This window comes from Gavia stellata, chromosome 9, assembly GCF_030936135.1.
Source record: "Gavia stellata isolate bGavSte3 chromosome 9, bGavSte3.hap2, whole genome shotgun sequence".
Classification (NCBI taxonomy): Eukaryota; Metazoa; Chordata; class Aves; order Gaviiformes; family Gaviidae; genus Gavia; species Gavia stellata.
In genome coordinates this window covers 38,388,539-38,406,296 of record NC_082602.1, presented here as the reverse complement: position 1 = coordinate 38,406,296, position 17,758 = coordinate 38,388,539, and the positions used below count along the sequence as shown (strand labels likewise).

Below are 17,758 nucleotides of genomic sequence, written 5' to 3'. Positions count from 1 at the left end.
TACTCGGCTAGAGCAAACGAATTCCCTGAGTTATTATTAATATAAAGAGTTGACATTTTAATTATCCTCCTGATTTTTCTGATGAGACAATAGAGGCACAAAATACTCAAGAGAGACGCTAGACCTCGTATGCACCAAATTCCTATAAGATTTTGTGATGTCACTTGAAATACATTTTAATTCTTTCCATTCCTAGGGTTTCGGGTTTTTTTTAATCACTAGACAGCCCTATTAAAATATGTATTTTTTTTAAAACTGTTCACTGCCTGACTAATCTGAGTATAATATAAAATGTATTTACGGGGTGAAAGCACTTGAATTGCTGTCCTGGGAGTCATGCCATACGCCCACAGTGCAAATACCTCAAAAAGAAAATTAGTCATCTGCTTCCAACTGTCAGGATTCGGTAAAAGACAACAAACTACTGGCTTGGAAACAGTCTGAAAAATCTCACCATTGAGCTTCTGTACATTTCAAAGTATTTTCAGAAACCAAATGAATAATATCAGCCCTGTAATAACAAAACAGATAGGAGAAAAAAAGTGGAAAAAAGATTCTGATATTGTTTTAGAGCATCACAGGATTTCTGCTTTCATCCTCTGCCACCAGTTAAAAAAACCTTTCAAAAATGAGTTAGTCAATTTGTGCAGTGTTTCTTTTGCCTTTTTTGTGTGTGTGTGTGTTAAAACATACTTGTACCCAGCGTGATGACTAGTTTTCCCCACTGTTCTGACGGCCACGCTCACTGATCAGTACGGGCTGGTCCTCGGTCCCTCCAGCCGGGCCACTGCGCATCTGCCCAGGCTGCGGGCTCTTCCCACGCTCCCTGCAGCTCCTGGGCTGGCGTGCTCCTCAGAGAGAGGAAAGCTGTATTCGTTAAGGTTTCGTTAATCCTCACATAGTAACTACTTAAGGAAAACCACCCCATTGATGCTGACCGTCAGGGATGTAAGCTAGGAAGGAAAGGATAATGTTGCGTCCAAGTACCCAATGCCTCTGGGTACATTCAGATCAGGGGCAGGTAGCTGGTATTGCTTAGACCTGCGTGGCTCTCAGTGAGTGCTCCCCAGCTCCCAACATCCCCCAGAAGGAAACTGGTTTGTGCCTGAGCTCTGTACCATAGGATTTCTGCACGTGTGCTCCAGCGCGCAGGCACTGAGCTCTGCTGCAGCTGCTAATACGTTGGTTCCCAGAAAAGCTGTGCTGGTAACTTCAGACCAGCATGGGAAAGAACCACCACAACGGCAAATCCTGACTACCAAGTCCATGTAACTTTGCTGAGGAAGTCGGGCAACAGCTTCCAGCCAGGTGGATCTGTTAGAGGTACGAGACAGCGCCACAGCCCTTCTCGCCTCTCTGCAAAAAGCTACAGAGAGTAACAAAGAGCTGGCTTCTACTCGTAACACAACGAATCTATTGCAAATATAATTAAGCTCAATGCAAGACAACCTAATGTGACGTGGGGCACACTGAAGCACCTAGCTGCTCCGAGCAGTCCAAGGACTTCCTCACTGCCGCTGGAGCCAAGCCCTACTTTGTCACATCAAGGGGAACACATCCTCTCAGACAGAAGTGGCCCACGTTTACTGGGAGACACACCAAGGATGCTCCCAGGGCTTGTACTGGGGAACCAAATAAGCAATGCCAACAAACACCAGGGAAAAAAGAAAAATCTTTAGGTGAAAGCCAAGGAGGAAGAAAAAAAGGGAAGAAAACCCCAAACCCAAACACCTAAATCCAACATAGCTCTGGCAAGCATGAAACAATTCAATGTTTATATCCAGCTGTAGACAGCAAACAGAAAAGCCTCAAGATAGTTGCTCAAAGCACAACACTACTCTTGATTTTTATCGGGCTGTACCCCTATCATCTATAAATGAAAACTGCTAATGGGTAATTATGAATGTAATGAAAGCACAGCAGCAGTAAGGCTAAAACAATTTGTCCACTGGGCAAGTGATTTTTCAGAACACCTTTATATGAGCCAAAGGCTGACCCGAGGTGTTTTATACCTGTATATACCTGCTGGTTTGATGGCAGAATATAAGTTCTTAAGGGAACCAGAGGCAGATATTAATCCAACAGAAACATGATTTTGCTGACACAAATGCATTTATATGAGGCTTTCCATCGAGCTAGAACAGCAAATCTTTCCTAGGTTAGACTAAACCTATATGGCTAAGCAGGATTTATTTTAACCTGCAAAACATATACAAGGGATTTTCCCGCAGTTTACATAGCTAGAGCATGACTTATTCAAGTCATAAGGACAACTAAAACACACGTGACACAGTGAAGCCATCTTATTCTGCCAAAAGGCAAATTATGTTAATAGTAAGTATAGATAATCTTCTCTTGAAGCACAGTTATTAGCAATATTAGCTCTGTAATACCTTACAGTAGGAAACAAAGAGTTTGAGAAGTTCTCCACCAGACTATTTATTTTTAAACCATTATTCTGTAAAGACAGATAACATTAGTGTGTTTAACTAGCTATGCTATAAATAATCCCAGCAGGCCTAGGCCATGCACGGCAATATAATACCCATTTATACGAAGACTGAAGGAGAACAATGCCCTACTCTTCCTCAGCTATTCAGCGCGGCCAGAACTGTCACTTCAAAACCACTTCAAAGGCCCACTGCCTTCTTCAGATAATTTGTTTCACTATATTTTAAGAAAAACATCAACAAAAAAAATTTCTTGAAGTCTGTTTATCCTCCTTGTTGGTGGTAATACATCAAAAGTGTGATGAACATCAATATCATCTAAAGAGCACACCCATCAGCGCATAAACACACGCTGAAGCACAGCCACTTCTGTAAAATCATGCCATTAAGTAACTCAATTAATATGAAGTATTCCCTACATCGCTGCAGATAAGGGAAGACATCCAGGTGTAACAGAGCTATCCTTCCAAATCGCCTTGTAAGATTTTTTTTTTTTCTTTGTTTCTAAAAGACGTCCAGGATACTTGAATTAGTGCCCCTTCACTAGCTACCTACTGAACAACAGAAAAAAAAAATCAGAATATACAGATCTAAGCTTCCCTCTCTCAGCTCTAATTTATCCGAGCAAAAAACTACTCAAACGCAAAGATTTTGGTGTTACAGTTGGTATTTTCAAAAAAAGCCTCAAGCAGGTGCACCAATTCTGCATTTCACAGGAATTAGGAGGGTGTAATTCCCTTGGGCTGCTCTGAAAATTGCAGCCTATTATTAGTTACTGCCAGTCCATGTCAGCAAAATGGTTGCTCTCCATTATAATATTTTAATACTTGGAAGTGTTAATTGAGGTTAAGCTCAGGTTGTGCCAAGAATGCTCAAAGAAATGCAATAAAAGGAAAGCCTCCTGAAAATAATATGCAATGTAGATATCAAGCATATGTGAAAACTGAGTATGGAGATGAGATACCCTTCCCAAGGTGACACAGCCAGACAGACGCAGACACAGCAATACAACTAACCAACATCCATCCTTTCTGGATGACATGACCATACAGCACCACATACCACAGGAGACTAACCATGCCCATCCGCGTACATCCATACGGAAACAAAATACCAGACGTAGGGTATCAAAGAATAAAGCTATTGCAGTAATGACTTCTTGTTAGTCTTTTTCAAAATGCGTTAGATGCTGAAGTAGTACGAAACACAGTAATAATATGAATACCAGGGAAGCCAGTTAAACATTCCAGTATACGCACTGAATTCCCTTCTTGCAGATCAGCATCCATCCCATCAAACCAGTAATGAATAGTGCCAGGTTTACTTTCCTATATTGACAGGGTTAAATAAATAAATAAATAAAGATCACACTTACTCAAGTCTATTTTCTTTATTGTTTTTGAAGAAAAATCATGAAGCACTACAGGTTCTAGCCAATTCCCCAGAAAGCAATCTAATTAAACCAAAAGGTTTCCTTCAGCAACCACAAGATAAATATTTTTCCAAATAGAAACTAGAACATCTTTCTTAGCGTGATCACTGAGGAAAAAATGGGGAGTTGCTGACTGGTAGGGGAAGGAGCTAGATTTGCTGGGGTCTTACTTGTGGAAGTCAGAAGTAGATGTCAAGAACGAACTTGTGTTGGAACGCAAAGATGGCAAGTGCTGCCCTGACTGCACCTCCCATCTTAATACCAGCAGATTCCAAATGCTGCATCTTTTAGGAGGCCTGAATGAAGCGAGCGGTCCACGCTGCAGCACAAACGCGCAAAACTCCGCACTGAAGAGCCCACAGGAGCACCCAAGGGACCGCGCATCCCGAGGAGAGCCAGGATGAGGCCAGGAGACTGAGACGACAACCAGAAGGGCAAAATCAACAACCTCTCGTTCAACACTCACAATTTTTGGTCACACCTCACTACCAAAAACCTAAGTAGATATCAAATTCACTTTTAGGCTGATAGACATTCTTCTTCCCGAGAGTGATTAGGCATTTCAGGCACATCCGCACCCCGAAGCAGCAGCACAGCAAAGCAGAGGTGCCCCAGTTTTCACACCAGACGGGTCAGCACAACCTCGTGGTGACACAGTTTAACCTTCTTAAAGAGTGGGTGAAAAAAGGGAGATACCAAAAAATGTAATACTTCTTACGCTTAGATCAGTGATGCATTCCCAAAATCAAGATGCTAAGATTAGGAAAATAAGCTGCACGGCTTCACGCTGAGATTATTTTTACATGAAGTGTATCGTCCACGGGAATTGTAGCTTAGGGGGAACTCCCGGCTCCCAGGATCTCCCTCAGTACAAAGTGAAATACTCCACTCTGGATCTAAAACAGACCAAACCCAACTTTTGTTTCTCTAAAAAGAATACAAATTTTCTGTAGGAATCTTGGTTTTGTGCAAAACGTCACGTTTTACAGGATTCACTCTTACAGAAAAACACTGACTAGTTTACAAATGAAGAAAAAAGTTACTGGCCTCTAGCCTGAGCTCTTCTGCACTGGAATACCCCTAAAATTAGTTTTAAGGGGAGGGGAAAAAGTAGCTTATCCAAAATACTCCATGTCACAAGTAAAGCCTAATCACCCAGAACTCTGCTCTCCTGAACCCGGTATCCAGACTGTCCTCACAAACTGTTTCTAGCAGTTAACGCCAGTAAGAAGCTCTATTTTTCAGTAAGTCTGCACTGCAAATCAACCTGATTGCCTAAGACTTACATGGAAACGCTATGCCAATAGTAAAATCTTTGCTGGCATGAAGTAGATTAATTCCATGCAAGTGTTTATGCAGATAATTATGTGAAAACAAGAAAGTGAAAGTCCAAAGCCCTGGGGTATCAACAACAGAATTCTTTTATGACGAGTTTAATTTATACAGAAATAATTGAATTTATACTGTACTTAAACTCACACAACACAGTCCTGGCTAAAGAGCTATCAAACTGCCTTATGGAACCCAAACACTGTGACACCACAAAGTGTTCTCAGGGCCTACAAAGAAGTCCAACTAATAGGATGGTTCAGAGAAGGCAACATTACTAAATCCACAGTTTCGATGGAAAATCACCTCTGAAAAGCTGAACATATTCAATACGGAAAATGATGCTGTAAGAAAAGTTCATCATAAATTACATCCGACTAGAAAAAAAATGTTATCACTGAACAGTGCAGTTTGTGAATGACAATGATGCTAAAACCTCGAATGCTGTGTTCAGTGTTGGGCCCCTCACTCCAAGAAGGACATTGAGGTGCTGGAGCGTGTCCAGAGAAGGGCGACAGAGCTGCTGATGGGTCTGGAGCACAAGTCTGATGAGGAGCGGCTGAGGGAGCTGGGGGTGTTCAGTCTGGAGAAGAGGAGGCTGAGGGGAGACCTCATCGCTCTCTACAATACCTGAAAGGGGGTTGTGGGGAGGTGGGTGTTGGTCTCTTCTCCCAAGTGACAGGACAAGAGGAAATGGCCTCAAGTTGTACCAGGGGAGGTTCAGGCTGGATATTAGGAGAAATTTCTTTGCTGAGAGAGTGGTGAAGCATTGGGACAGGCTGCCCAGGGAGGTGGTGGAGTCACCATCCCTGGAGGTGTTGAAGGAACATGTGGACGAGGCATTGTGGGACATGGTTTAGTGGGCATGGTGGGGTTGGGTTGGTGGTTGGGCTTGATGATCTGACAGGTCTTTTCCAACCGTAGTGATTCTGTAAAACCAAGCAGTGCTGAACATGTAAGCCAAGAGGTCAGTATTTCAAACTGACCACCCAAATATCATATCATTTTTAAATACTTGTATCAAAGCACCACTTTCATCAGCTTAACGAGTCTGTCTTATACTCTTCAACTAGGAAATGTGTTTTTAAAGTATTTGGAAGTCTGGAATTACTGGGCATTTAAAGATCATCATGCTCTTTAGAAACTGACTTAAAGAAAATACTCAACACTCAATTTTGAGAAAGACATTTCATCAACCTAAAGTGTATATGATACCTTATTTTTAGTGAGATATCAAAACCACTGCCAGTTAATGGAAGCAGGACTACAGTTCATGACTGAACTGGCACATCCACATTAAGACCAAATATACTACAGCTTTTGCTAAATACCAGCCTACCAGCATTCAGTGAGTTTATCACAACTAAAATATTACTGTTTTGTTAAGATGGGTGGGGTGCTGGTGGAAATGGGTTGGTAAACCATCATAGTAACCAAGATAGCGACCATACACATACTTCTGTTTTACAGGCCTGGGCATACAGGGAAGGTAAGGATTCAGAGGCATACCTGTATCATTTTCAATACTGCAATATGTTTATTTGGGTGTTTAACCCCATATGACTTCTTGCTGAAGTGTTTCTAAGCTCTGTGCCAGACTGAGTGGGCTATCACTGGGATACACCACCACTGCAGATTCGTGCGGGGGGGCTCTGATGTATCCCTCCTCTTCTCCACTCACGGTTTTCAGTACACACAGGAATACTCCTCACCCTCCCTTCTCTTTCACACAAAGAATTCTCACCTTTTCCCCATCCCACAGTGAAAGCCATGGTTCTCAAACACCCCAATTAGGGGGAAAAATAAAAAGAAAGACTTGTCAAGATTCACTGTGAACAGATGACGTGGCCACCTTGCTTTCAGAACCGCCACCAGAAACCTCGCTCTTTTAGAGTGAATCCCTCAGAGCGCCGGGCATGTCCCTAAAATACCACCAGCCACTTTCCTAAGGAACTTCACAAATAAAATGTCATCGCTGACACTCTGTCACAGGGCTCATCTCACAGCAATCCAGGATAACGGGGACGGGTATTAGCAGGATAAATAACACGGACACTACAATTTGGTTTCGTAAACAATGGACTTTGAAAAACTCATTAACGAAACTTATTACTAGATTATTTCTTCAACAACAGAGCAGAGAGGCAGGCGAAACGTGAACAGCATAAACCCTGCAGCACTGTGCAGAAGAGGAGAGACTGGCAGAGAAAAGAAGGAGGTTGTTAGTCTACGAGCCAGATAATTAATTAACTGCGCATTTGAAAGGTAGTTTGCAGGCGTACAAAGATGAATGAAAATGTCCCAACTGGCAACTAATGAGAAAAAAAACCAACCTGGCACCCAGCGCAGTGTGTTTATGTCTTTACCTATAAAGAGGCACTCAAGACAACTGTGCTGTATTCCTCTGAAGGTGATTATTAACTACCCTTTATGTCCTCGGGAAATAAAGGCTTTCATCAACTGATCTGTAAACTTTAAATGTTGTCTCTTTAGTAACAGTTTTTAGTATTTGATCAATAGCTTGGAAAAAAACATTTTACGAGTCCAAGTTTAACAGTGCGGTGACAATCTGAATGTCAACTTCTGAAAGATTTTAAAAGGGGAACTGAAAAAGAGATAGCACTTCCCTCTTCTTAGAGAGCATAAAAAGTAAGTATAATCAAATACAAACCAGTACTGTTTTTTCCCTTAAGGAAAATTATCAGAAAGAGTGTGGGCAGCGGGAGCAGGGAGGTGATCGTGCCCCTGTACTCAGCGCTGGTGAGGCCGCACCTCGAATGCTGTGTTCAGTTTTGGGCCCCTCACTCCAAGAAGGACATTGAGGTGCTGGAGCGTGTCCAGAGAAGGGCGACGGAGCTGGTGAGGGGTCTGGAGCACAAGTGTGATGAGGAGCGGCTGAGGGAGCTGGGGTGTTCAGTCTGGAGAAGAGGAGGCTGAGGGGAGACCTCATCGCTCTCTGCAACTGCCTGAAAGGGGGTTGTGGGGAGGTGGGTGTTGGTCTCTTCTCCCAAGTGACAAGTGACAGGACAAGAGGGAATGGCCTCAAGTTGTGCCAGGGGAGGTTCAGGCTGGATATTAGGAAAAATGTCTTTCCTGAGAGAGCGGTGAAGCATTGGGACAGGCTGCCCAGGGAGGTGGTGGAGTCACCATCACTGGAGGTGTTCAAGGAACGTGTGGATGTGGCACTGCGGGACATGGTTTAGTGGGCATGGTGGGGTTGGGTTGGTGGTTGGACTTGATGACCTTACAGGTCTTTTCCAACCTTAGTGATTCTGTGATTCTGTGAATAGTACATAACACAGACATTCTGCTTTGTAGAAGTCCTTCTGGACATCTGGCTTTGCTGCTGTTTTAAAATGTAGCTAATTTGAGTATGTTCCCCTGAATAAAAAGTATTTGAGGCCACTGACTTACTACTTGATACCAAGCTTCAAATCCACACTCTTCCAAACCCTCTTCAAATGCCAAACAACTAGAACACCAAGAATGCTGCCTTGTATTCTGCTTTCAGAAGGAAAAAAAAGTATTTTATTATAGAAGAAGTCAATTCACCCTATTATGAACAGCTCTCTGTGCTCCCACTGTGCCACGGAGCTGTATTCACAGGCCCAGCGCCCTTTGCCATGACACCACCCCAAACAACTGATAATCAAAGTCATCAGAGTGGAAGTAAAAATGTCCCCTGTGAAGACAAGCTTGGTCTGACAAACTTCAGGTTCACTCTCTGCCTTCAAGTTCACACCAGTACATTTCTTTCTCAAAGCTGTAAGTTTATATAAAATATATTTTTATAAAGAATGTAATAAACTTTTAAACCAATATTCAAACCTTTAAAATAGTAAAGAAAAGTGACACAGGACCAGATGATAATTTTTAAAGAAAGCAGTATGTTCACTAAGATGAATAAATAGGCTGCAGCATTTAGGAAATGCTGATTTTCCATCTTCGGGACAGGCACATTAAACAGTTTGTGTATCATTTCCCATTAATACTTTACATTGTATAGGTTTGATATTTTGTCACATAAAAATTAAGTCACCGTTTGTGCAAATGCTGGATTTTTCATTATTGTTCCGTTGCCAGGGAAGCAGGGAAAAAGGTGCTCTCTCCCCCCAGCAAGGGCGGCTAAGGGCAGGGAAGGTGCGGAGATGCCCCTGTTAAGCAAAGCCAACACCAAATTATTTGAGGCCTGTTAGTCGAACCCTTTGGGTAAGGACGGTCCCAGGCTTCAGGGTAGAACCTGACTTCAGAAGCATCCCCTTAAACAATCCTGAACAGATCTATTTTCCATGTCTTTAAACTTCCACAGATGAGGTATTTACCCATTTCTTTTAAAAACAACTATGAAGAAACTTTGCAGATACTAGTCTGTATTTTACACAAACTGAAAATAACTTTAAAAGATTCTCAGTTCGCGATTTTAAAGAAGGAAGGAAGTACTACTACATAAATATTAACTTAGAAATTTTAATTTTAAACTTTCTAATTTATTTCTTTTAATGACATTTCTAGCTACAAAAAAAGTACTTGCGTACCTTAAAAAACCCTTTTTAATTCAAACTGATCAAGTCAGAAACAATACATCGGTAAATTAAGAGACACTGCTGTAACAGCCTTCAAACCAAAATGCGATAAAGGATAGGTGTAGGCTAGCTGAGTACAGGAAATGTTATTTAAATGGCATTTTCTTCCTTTTAAGACAAACATCCCCACAACAGATCTTCAGACCTCATTGCTGATGGGCAACATTTCTAAACAGATGCCATTTTCCAGTATTACATTCTATACACCCACCCATAACTAGGAAAAGCCTCATGTATTTGGGAAAGCAGAAAAAACCCAGCAAACCAGCACTGTCCCGTCTGCGGAAACCGTAAACGTGTCTGTTCACAGTCATGGTTCATCACTTGGGTACAGAGAAGCTTTATGCAAAAGGACGTTCACATAACTTGGTTTCCTTGTTGTTTTCCCTTTTAATTTACGAAAGTGTAACAGCAATAAATCGTTTATTTTCTCCTCGCAGTCATTAAAGACTCATTTTCCAAAATAACATCATCTTCCTGTTGTTCAGTGAAGCTGAATATGCTATTTTTGATCCTGTTTTCCCAGTGGCTAGATTTTTATATTCAATATTAAAGTTTAAAAAAAAGAAACCCTGAAGTTCTGCATTTCTATGAAGAGTATCATAGAAGGCAAAAACATGTTAAACCAAATTATTTTGTAATGACCTCGTGTTCTTGTCTTTGTAGGCTTTCATATCGGACTGGTCAAGACACGGCTAATTGCGACACATGCAGGAACAGTGCATGTATTATCTATAGGTAGGTTAAAAATACTAATATTCCCACTTTTTCCTGGGTGAAAGTAATGATTTTTTCACTGATGCAAGATCAATTGCTAGCCCTGACTTTTCAGTAACATGAAAACAGTTTAAAAAAATAAACTTAATGTCACTAAATTAATGAAATTCAACAGATACCTGTTTCCAAGCCTAAAATTTTCAGTTCAGAAATAGATGATTATGGTCAGTACTAGTGCTGTAGCCTTTGGAGGTGAAGTGTTACAAGGTGTAAGCTTCATTTTCACATAGCTAGAGATATTTAGCATTTTCTGTCCAACAAGTTAACGTACTTCAAATTTGTACAGCCGTAACAACTGGACTTGGAAAGCGATTTTGATAGAGACTTTATAGCAAAGAGAACCAGATTCAACCTAGACCATTTTATGCGTAAAATGCTACCCAGGCTTTTACGTACATTTACAGCACCACTAACTTGTTTAAATCAGATCATTTGCAGTCTTCATGCAACACACAAGTGAAGACTCACTCTACATGTCCCAAAAGCTCCTTAGCAGACCTGCTGTGAAGGTGTACGGTTCCATAAGGTGAATGCAGTTTTGTTTACTACTGTCCAACAGATAAAATAATTACAGACTGCTTAAAAGGTTTTGTTAAAGATTGTCTGTACTTGCTATAATCTCTCCTTCAGAAGGAAATACTTGGAATTTACTCCTAGAAACAGATCAGGTGCAAAAGGTGGCATGGTACCGCTTCTTGTTTCTCTAAAGAAGAGGTTCCTCTCCTAAAGTTTATCAGCCAGGACACCCAGTTTGGCATGTACTATATTACAGTGAAGCGCTAACAGAGAGGCAGAGGGCATGACATGATGCCATCATGAGGCCAATGACGCGTTTCATACCGACAACTTAATTGTCCTCCTCCTTTACAGTCTTAAAAAACCAACTGGATATTTTCATGCGTTGCAGGTAAGATGAAAACAAATGCATCTCATTATGAGAGTATTTCAGAAAATCAGGCAGTATAGTACAGATGAAAATGTATAAAGATGACAATTACAGTAAAGATACAAACTAAAATGAAAGTACAAATGTTGGCAGGGTCTGAAAAGCATAGGATTTCCCCCTTCACCCCCTTAATTCTCTGCTTGGTCTTGGATTTAGGCAGAAGACCTGGAGCTATTTAAACATTATCTCCTAGCTGCCGAGCAGTGAAGGAAAAAGGATGGAAAACTTCAACTCCATCTTTTCTACTCACCAGCTAACTAGAGAAGGGAACCATGCTGTTCCATGCAGAGGAAGGACCCAATTAATTTATCCTCCCTTTAGAGCAATGTTTAGAAGCATACAAAGCCTCCCCTGCCTCCCTTCTTCTGAGCTCACCCCTGCGCCATAGCACATTTCTATCAGGGAAACTATTTTTGTTTCTTTAGCTAAAAAATCCAATTGGAAATTTTTTTAAAATCTTGATTTCTAGTCAGCAGATTTAAAGTTTAGGAACCTCCCAGTTTCCACCTCTTACCCTCACCGCAAATGAAATGAGTCCAGAGATGCAGATGTCAAGCGTTTCCCTACCGACAGACTAACAGCGCGGCAGGCAGGTCTAGCGCTTCTGTATTTCCCACCAGAACAGCCATTTGGACTGAAGCTATCGAAGCCGGGCATTTGCCTAAAGCAATGCTTCCAGGGGAAGTTTTAGCAAAAATCAGCTCAGCTTTTTGACAGATTAGGAGAATATATGCTGCCGGCAAGAAGTCTAAGAGCAGAAGACAGTGCAAAACAGGGGAACTATGAGAAGACAGAATTACTAAGACAAGATAAGTAGCCAGAAGGGACAGAAGAGAAATTCACTGATAAAATTACCACTAAGACAGACTGCCTTGTAGGAACTTCTGCTCCTCCACAAGTCAAATACGACAGCGCTGAAACCTCTGAACGAAGTGCAGCGTTTCACGAGCAAGGATGCTAAAGCTACTTCTACATCTAGATGCAACGATACAGACCGCACCTTCGCAAAGGGTTTGCAAGACAAATGCTGCAGAGAGTTACGTGATTTCTCTTTAAGAACAAAGCACCTTTTAGGAACAGAAATTAAAACTCAGATTAAACCATTCAAGATGCACTGAAAACCTGGGTATCTCTAGGGGCACTGGACCTTGCAAGCTCCCAGTAAATGTCAGTGTCAGAGCAGGAGGATGGATGATCCTGGCTGACCTCCTGGATGTTCACTGACTGCTTTTACAGCGTGCTCCTACTTTGGACCCTCCTCAGTCTTGAGCTCTTTCAACCAAGTAGTAGATAGGAGAGACTTAAGAAAAATATAACCAATGCCTATATGGGACAAATCAATAATTTCAAGAGGAAACCTTACATTTTCCCTAAGTCACTTTTTTTTTTAAAAATACAATTCGTTTTTTAACCCAGTAACGTTAAAAAGTATTCAGAGCTCTTTCAAACCTTCATTTTTAAACTGCAGTGAAACAGCATCTTAAAGGAACGATTAAGTTGCCCTACTGACTACCCAGCTGCATCCTGTAATGTCAGGTACAGCACAGATGAGACGCTAGAATGCAGAAACAATTGGTTTAATTAAATTCTTCCCCCTCAAGATGACTTTTTAGAATATTATTACAATCTAGCACAAAAGCTAGAGACAACGTGGAAGGCAAAAACACCCCACTGTTGTACTTCAAGGGGCTTTTGCTGCTTTTTAGTATCAAAAATGTCAATACTGTTAATAAACATTCTAAGAATAAGCTTTGGAGAATACAGTTATTTTGCATATGGAATTTACATTTTTTGGCTAAGATTCCAAATCTATTTTTATATTATTTTGTCTTTCTATAGAAAGGAATACATACTTCTTAATGTTAAGGAGAAAAGGAAAACCAGGTTACTTTCTCATTTTTTTTTAACAAATAGGAAACTGATGAAACATTAAACACTACTAAAAAGACAAGGTACCAAAAACTTAAACTGCTCTAGAAATCAATAGGAAAAGAAACACATCTCCATAAGCTGGGTCTAGGCTCAAACACAGCAGAAAAACTTTTATTGGGCAACAGCATTGCTATAGGTTTTAAAGCCAGACTATAGAGTCCCAACTACAAAGCAATAGCCTAAAGCAGTTGGTAAAAAGTATTCAGCATCGTGTCCTTATAGTAATTTCTGGACAGTATTTAAAACAGTAGTAAAAAAATGTGATTAAGTAGTAAAAATAAACAACCATTTTGGCAAATGTTAATCTGCATCAAATGTTAATCTATTCCCTTAGCATCAGTATCTCGTAAACCAAGGTCACAAAACAGTTTCAAAACCATCTTCCACAAACTAAAAGGCGAATTTACAAACAAAAGACAAACAAACTTTCACATCTGTCTTTTACAAACTAACGTAGAATCACAATTGAAAATTTTAAGGATCAAATAAGTTTTATTAGGGTATATTGTCATGACAAAGTCAACTTAAATATGGAAGTCTAGCAAAATCTTGCCATTAAGAAGAAGTTGCATTGATATGCAGAAACTGTACCAATTCTGTAATACCCAAAACCCACGTGGACTGAAATCTTCACAGCCTGTTTTATTCTGTGATTATCTTTTAGAGTAACTGCCCTTTCCGCTCCTGTTTAAATTGCCATCCCATGTGAATTTTAATCCTTGAACAGAAATCTATATGAGAAAATGAGTCTTCTGTTTAATATTTTATGCATTATTCTAAGGCCTTTATCGTGAATTATTTCTATGAAGGAGCAGCTTGAAGAATTCATGCTAGACTTCTCTTCAGTCGAAAAGGTCAGAAGTACTCAATAGCTTTTACAAGGCTACTTTACCTTCTGGAAGTAAACTTTTTACTAGATCAAATCACTAGCCAGTTTCTGCACAGGAGGAACAAACAAGCTTAAATCAAGACTATACTACTGTAGTTCTTGGAGGGAAAAAGTACTCAAAACTCTGTCAACTATTAATCTGGCTACTTTTTACTCCTTTGAAATTTTGGATTAAAATATGCTGGTTTTCATATTTAATTTTGTCTTTGATATTAAAGTTCTTCTAAGGTGCACTCCAACTATTCAACAGAAAATATATTACCAGAACTATGAAATTTAACTCTCAAATGTGGCAATGAAACAGATTAAAATCATGGTGATACAAATTAACTAGCTAGCACAGAGCCCCCAGGGAAGCAGTTCACTTGTAAAGGTTAGATATAGTGATAATTATTAAAATTCATAAATAGGGCAATACAAAGTGAAAGTAAGACAAGCAGTCATAAATTCCTAAGATATCATCACTATAGCAAAATCAGGTAACTAAATGATGAGAACAGCAATTTTCATCATCTTTTTGTTTCCTACCCACATTAATTAACTTACATTCTTCCTCGTCTTATCTCTAGACTGTAAGATGCTTAGTAGAAAAAAATGCATCTTAATGGCTTGCTAATGCTGACAATGCTTTGGATCCTAGGCATTTGTGATTTTCAGGCTGAAATAGGAAATTTAACAGAGATTGCTTAAAAGTGTATTAAGCTAATTTTTGAGCGATTAGTACTTATCTGGATCCCGTTCTTCCAAGATGCGGCATTCGCTAATGCCATGTCATCCAATTAACGTGACCCAGAAGGAGACACGGTGATATTCTTTAATTCCTGCTTTACCTAGCCTACTTAAATGCAAACAGTTAAGCCGCTCTACAAATCCTTGCAGGATTTGGGCCTTAACATTATAAACTAGGTAATAAAAAGGTAAACAGAATGGGCGTCCGCTGAAATGAGAAGGTTCAGGTTGAGTAGAAGGAGAAAGGTTTTTCCTTGAGGCAGAAAGCAGAGGGCCAGGCTGCCCAGAGCCTGCGCAGGCTTCATGAGACAACTGCGTAAAGCCCTCAGCAATCCCCAAACCTGAACTACTCTGATTCGGTGATCTTACAAGTAACCAACATACTCAACTGTTAGCATCTAATATCTTAAAATGGTTCATGTTAGTAACATATGACTGTGTTAGAAGAGAAGAAACCCTATCCCTATTTCTAAGCTTGATGGTAGATACCCTCCCACAGTCCATATGTTTAAAACCAAATGGTTATGACTCCTCAAACTCTGTTTTCAATCCCTTATAGAGCAACAAAATTAGAAAAAGTTCACTCTACTGCCAGCATGCAAAAAATAAACTCATTAACATACATTCCCAAAATCATTAAAAGAACAAGCAGCCAAAACCAGAAAATCCACCACACCAATCCCTAATCCACAGCGCTAGGATTTAGAAGATGGGATTAGCCAGAAAGAAGCAGCCTGAGCGAGTCGGCCACCTTGTACGCGTGCCTTGAGGTGTCCAAATCATCCACCTTGGCTCTACCTCACCTCCTTTATCATCCAATGGGCCCTGTGTACATAGTCATAACCCTTCCTGAAAGCACTGGATTTCACCCGTAGGCTTTATACAACACGTGCACACACAGGCGTATCGTGCCAGACAAACCCCAAAGCACCTCAGAGATGTTCTCGGGGCCTCTGAGAATGGCTGGAGGCCAAACGAACCCCGCGCTGATCGGTGCTACTGCAATTAGAAAGGCAATTAGAAAGTCGGGCAGGTCTCGGTGGCACCGAGCACCCAGTCCTTCGCTGACGAGCAGCAATGTATTTTGTTTCTCTTTCTTTCCTGAATACAATTCAAATTCTGCACAGAACATAGTTTTGTTCCAAGTTTGTCCTGGGGTACTTGTTCTTATGGTATGCGAGTCTTCATTGTTTTCCGAACACAATAACTCCATTTCACAAACGCAAAAAGCAAAGGCTGGGGGACACTAAGCCCAAAGCAAAACAGACAGAGAAACCCACAGAGGTTCCTGCTGACTTCAATTCCAAAATTAACAATCGTGTCTAGAAATAAGTTTTCAAGGCAACATTCAACTGCCCTACTGTTACCTCTACCTTTTGGCAACACTGTGCCTCATTCGCGATAAACCCAAGTTCCACAGCAAGTCAGTGGTACTTCCTAGGGACAAAATTACATCATGAGCCACGTTTCAGCTAGGCTCCTCAGCCAGTTTAGTGCCCATCCATGCTGTGCAATAAGTAACACCAAGATCTGGGAAATGGGAAAGGAAAGGGGGGGGGGGGATTAAAAAAATCTCCTTTTGAGTTCCCTTTGTACCGGTATCAGTCCCTAGCAGAAAACAAGATGACAGAAGAAGCAGGCTCAGGGTCCTCAGCTCTGGGGCTCAGTCAAGCACAGACTAATGTAACTTAGAGCTGCAATAGCAAAGAGATTTTTGATCAGTCCCGGACTAGACCCAACTCACTGTGAAGGTATTTCAGAGATTTTAATTACAAAGTTCGTGCCTGTGTTTAACGAGCACATCAAAACAAAAATTCTCAAAGGTCTGTGATTTGATTTTATTTGGCTGCATTTTCATGGGAATGACATCTACGCAAATACTGATACCCAGGCAACTGCCCTAAAAGGTGAAGTTTCTGTTGTAAACCTTCTAAGCATATTGTTGCTTTAGGGAGAAAACACAGAAAACCAGAATATTTGTCACAGACAACACTTTACTGCTTATACTTGTTCACAAAAACAGCCTATCTATTTGCACTGGAGCTTCATGCACAGGGAAGCTTTGAGATAGGCACTGAATATGGAGAAACTCCAACCCAATGTTCCAAATTTGGCAATATTGTAGGTAAGTGAACCTTTAGTATGTCCTAATCAGATGTGTCAGGCAAATGTTTGCAGTACTAGCATCATATAGTATTTAGATCCATCTCTTGTTTTTGTAGGGCTTATTCACAATTGTCAGTCTATTTAAAAATACTATTATTTCATCTAAGGAAAAACACTTCTGAAGCCAGTAATTATAATCCCCATCACGCATAATGCTAGAACATCATATAGTCCTCACTAATTAAAGTTTCTGGAGTTATCACAGGGAGGCTTAAAGAAGAGACAAAACCAGATGAAATTTGAAAGTTGAAAGAGCCACATGGCATAGAGAATATTTCAAGAAAAGGTCATTTTGAGAGGAAACCTATAGATACTTCGAGAACAAAAATAGCACTAAGCAAAAGAAAATTGTCAGAGCTGTGACGGGTGACAAAATCAAGTTCATGAATGCAAGAATTGGAAAGATCTGCAGCTCTGTAACAAGAATACAAAGAAGTCGTACAAATATGTAACACCTGCTGAATTAAATAGTGTTTCATACGTTCGATAGAAAGTCAAAGACCAAGAATAAAGCCAGCCATAGCT

At 40.6% G+C, this 17,758-nt stretch overlaps 2 protein-coding genes across 2 annotated transcripts in view; one reads left to right on the top strand and one right to left on the bottom strand.

Moving 5' to 3' along the window:
* The window catches only part of DOCK1 (dedicator of cytokinesis 1), a 329,394-nt gene that overhangs the window by 194,723 nt on the left and 116,913 nt on the right, over positions 1–17,758 (bottom strand). The gene's annotated exons all lie outside the window — the stretch shown is intronic.
* INSYN2A (inhibitory synaptic factor 2A) overlaps positions 1–17,758 on the top strand; it is a 32,764-nt gene that overhangs the window by 11,614 nt on the left and 3,392 nt on the right. The window contains exon 2 of the mRNA XM_009817039.2: positions 10,461–10,532. Coding sequence (XP_009815341.2) covers positions 10,461–10,532 — 72 coding nt within the window. The remainder of the gene's footprint in view (positions 1–10,460; positions 10,533–17,758) is intronic.